General features: G+C 40.9%; 1 protein-coding gene across 1 annotated transcript in view; it reads left to right on the plus strand.

Annotated features, from left to right (window-relative positions):
• The window catches only part of IL20RA (interleukin 20 receptor, alpha), a 29,007-nt gene extending 25,766 nt beyond the window's left edge, over positions 1-3,241 (plus strand). Inside the window, exon 6 of the mRNA XM_006834713.1 lies at positions 2,447-3,241. Within this exon, the coding sequence (XP_006834776.1) occupies positions 2,447-3,241 (795 nt within the window). The remainder of the gene's footprint in view (positions 1-2,446) is intronic.
• The last annotated feature ends 565 nt before the right edge of the window (positions 3,242-3,806 follow it).

Below are 3,806 nucleotides of genomic sequence, written 5' to 3' on the forward strand. Positions count from 1 at the left end.
TGGAATGAATGTAAAACTAAAGTTCTCTCCTGTAAAATATCATATAATTCACAATGAAACATGAAAAAAAAAAAAAGTTTTAGGCTGAGGGGAAAGTCATAAATGCACCCTTGTCTTTACTTTTTCATCAGAGGTGAATCTTTGTCCCTGAAGGGCTGCTTTCAGGAAACCAAACAGGTGAAAGGCCCATGGAGCACGATCAGAACTATAGGGAGGATGTTTTAACATCTCAAAATGAAGTGTTTGCAGGGTGTCAACAGTGTACTCAGAGGTGTATGGACATGCATTGTCATACAAGATCACAATACATTTGGATAGCAGTCCTCTGTTTAATCTGAAGTTTAGGCTTCAGTTCTTCAGTGAGCATCTCACTGTAACAAGCACTGTTGATTGTTGAACCTTTTTCCTGATAATACTGGCCCTTGAGAATACCAGAAAAATGTTGTCGTTTGTTTTGTTGTTAAGTGTCATGGAGTCAGTTCCAACTCATAGTGACCCTGTATAGGGTTTTCAAGGAGAGACAGGTGAGTTTGAACTGCCAACCTTGTGGTTTAAACCAACCTTGCAGTCCAGTACTTTATCCCACAGTACCACACCAGGACTCCCTTGAGAATCCCAGAAAACTACAAGCTTGACAAGGTTGACTTTTGAACATTTTCTTGGCTGGCAATTGAAGATGTTTCCATTCTATACTCTGCAGTTTGCTCTTAGGCTTCTAGTGAGGAATCCATGTCTTGTCACCAGATTTCTTTAAAGAAACTTTTACCTTCCTTTGAGTATCAGTCCAAATTGTGTTTGCAGACATTCACACACTGCTATTTATGCTCTTGCGTGAAGTGTTGCAGTACCCATGTTGCACAACCTTTTCGAAACCCAAGTCTGTTGTAGATTTTCAAATGATTTGTCACATAATCCACTGTCACTTGTTTATTCAACAGAATCATTTCACGGGCACACTCAATATTGTCATCAGCCATGGACATGGAGGACAGGCATTTAACATAACTGGAGTGTGGATAGTTTTTGACTCACCTTCATATGTGAGCAGTCCCATAATACTGCTAAGCCATGAGATTCCTGACTAGCAGCTGGAATATGAGACTAGAGAGGTGAGGATAGGGTCAGGCAATGGGAGGACCGGACTTTATCCTAAGCAACGTGGGCTTTATTCTGATGGCAAGGAAAAATTACTGTAGGATTTTAAGTTGAAGTGTTATAGTATTGTATCCAAGTGGATAACAAAGTTAGTATATCTTTAGGGAGAATAATCCTATAAACAAGACAATCAGTTAGAAGGAAGCATCACTTGTCCAGGGGAAGAATGAAGAGTCTGAAGGAAGAGAATGGGATGTAGAGTTGGGAATAAAGATAAAGAATGAAAACACTTAATGTCATGGAGCCGAAAGGAGATGCAAGAAAGATAAAAGGATAAAAACTTAGGGCTTCCTGAACATCTATTGAAGACTCGGAAGGCCTGAGCATACTTTAATATAAAAATTAGTTTGGGGGTAATTATTTAAAATATGTGTTGAAATGTGCACAACACATACCTTTGTACCTGTTAGATCAGTTGTTCTAGTACTGTGTCTGCACTTAGTGTCAATGTTAGCTTCTGAAGGGTACAGGGCAAAAACCTCTGCTAGGAAGAAAATTCACAGGAGAATTGCCCACATGCTGCCTTTCTGAAGTGAAAAGCTTTGTGAAAGAATGAGGCTGATAGTCTTATTTTGTAATGTTAGTGGTTACATTGGATTGTAGAAGATGAGATTTGTAACCCAATTCACAGTTAACACCCTCATGGGTAACAGGCACCTTCCACACATCCTCAGCAAAATTTTAAATCTCAAACCAGCTTCACTAGCATGTCTTAGTTTCTTGGCTGCCATAAACTGGCAGACAAATTTCCCTTTTGAGCCTAGTTATAGTATTTAGAATGGTGTGTGGCGGGGAAATAGTAAAACCATCCCTGCTGCTGTGTTGATCATTTCACATCCCGTTTTCATGCTCAATCTTTTTACAAAAATCCACAGTAACCACTGCTCAGAAAAGGGCTGGGAGCCCAGGTAAGCCATAAATAACCAAGCTATTTCAGATTGTCTCAGTCTGTCTTTGCCACTTCTCTCCTGGCACAGATTCTGCTTTTTACAGAAGAAAATAAGTGACTTGCCTTCACTCATTCAGCCAGCAAAAAAAGGACAGTAGTTAACCCTGATTGTCAACTGATAAATACCCAGTGGACCGTTCTTCACTTCCTTATGCATTTTGTATGCCTGCTGTCTCTTGTGTCTCAATGAGAGAGGGTTTTTTTTTTGGTATATTCCAAGCATAACTTTCATGAATTGGCAAGTTTAGATCTTTAAACTGACAGTATAAGTTCTACTTAACAGGAGTTTTTAATGGTTCTCTAAAGTGAAAAGGTGAAAACCATTCTCTTCTCTCTCTGTAGATATTGGTCTATGAAAATGAATTTGACAAAAGATTCTTTGTGCCTGCTGAAAAAATTGGGTTCAGCTTTATAGTCCTCAATATTCTGGATGATTCTGAAGTTTCTCAGAAGGATCTAAATCTAACAGAAAAAAACTCTGATGTATCTGACCCTAATGATTCTGAGCCCAGCAAGGACCCAGAGCCCCAGCAGGAGGAAGATGAGGTGAAACACTTCGGGTATGCTTCACATCTGATGGAAATTTCTTGTGACTCAGGGGAAAACACAAATGGTGCTTCTCTAACCCACCAAGAGTCATTCCTCCAAGCAAGAGCCACAGATGAAACAGTCATAGAATATGAATATAATGTAAAAATTGCTGACATTTCTATGGGGCCTGGAAACCAAGAACTGAATTTACAGGAGGAGGTATGCATGCAAGGAAACTTATTTGAGCAGCAGGCACCTTTGGCAAACTTGGCCCAGCAGACCGTATTGTACCCATATGCTGCCCAGCTCAGAGTCTTAGATCACCTGACACAGGAGCTCCCAGACCAGGAGGGACCTGAGGAAGAGCCATCAACAACACTGGTGGATTGGGACCCTCAGACCGGCCGGCTGTGTATTCCGTCATTATCCGACTTTGAACATGACTCAGAGAGCTATGGAAGTTCTGAGTGTGGTGGGGGTACGGATGAGAGCCTCTTGTTCAGTCTCTATGAGGAGCAGGCTCCAGACAAGCTACTGGAAGAAAATGAAACCTACCTCATGCAGTTTCTGAAGGAATGGGAATTATTTGTACAAATGGAAGGCTAATGCCAAAACTTCCTTTTGCCAGATCCTTACTGTTACAGAGCATGTGAGTACAAAGAAATAAGTTACAGAATAATAAAGCACTTGGCATAAAGGACACTAACTCGCATTTTCTTGCTGTGGTGCTGTAGGATAAGCACTGGACTGCAAACCACAAGGTGGGCAGTTCAAACCCACCACCTGCTCCTTGGAAACCTTATACAGGGTCACTATGAGTTGGAACCGGCTGGACAGCACTTAACAACAACACTCAGATTTTCTAGTGTCAGTGAGAATGACTTATTTCTTCCCTGTATTTGGTTCTGCCTCATATATGTAGTTGGTTCATGCATGTGGGTCTCTTAACAATAATGGTAGCTAACTCATTATACAGAATAAAAACCCAAAACCTATTGCCATCGATTCTTGACGACCCTATACGGGTTTCCATGAATGTAAACCTTTACAGGAGCAGACAACCTCTTCTTTCTCCCATAGAGTAGCCACTGGGTTTGAACTGATGACCTTGTGGTTACTAGCCCAACCCCTGATTCACAGTACTACTAGAGCTTGTTGTTGTTGTTGTTAA

Source organism: Chrysochloris asiatica, unplaced genomic scaffold, assembly GCF_000296735.1.
Source record: "Chrysochloris asiatica unplaced genomic scaffold, ChrAsi1.0 scaffold00013, whole genome shotgun sequence".
NCBI lineage: Eukaryota > Metazoa > Chordata > Mammalia > Afrosoricida > Chrysochloridae > Chrysochloris > Chrysochloris asiatica.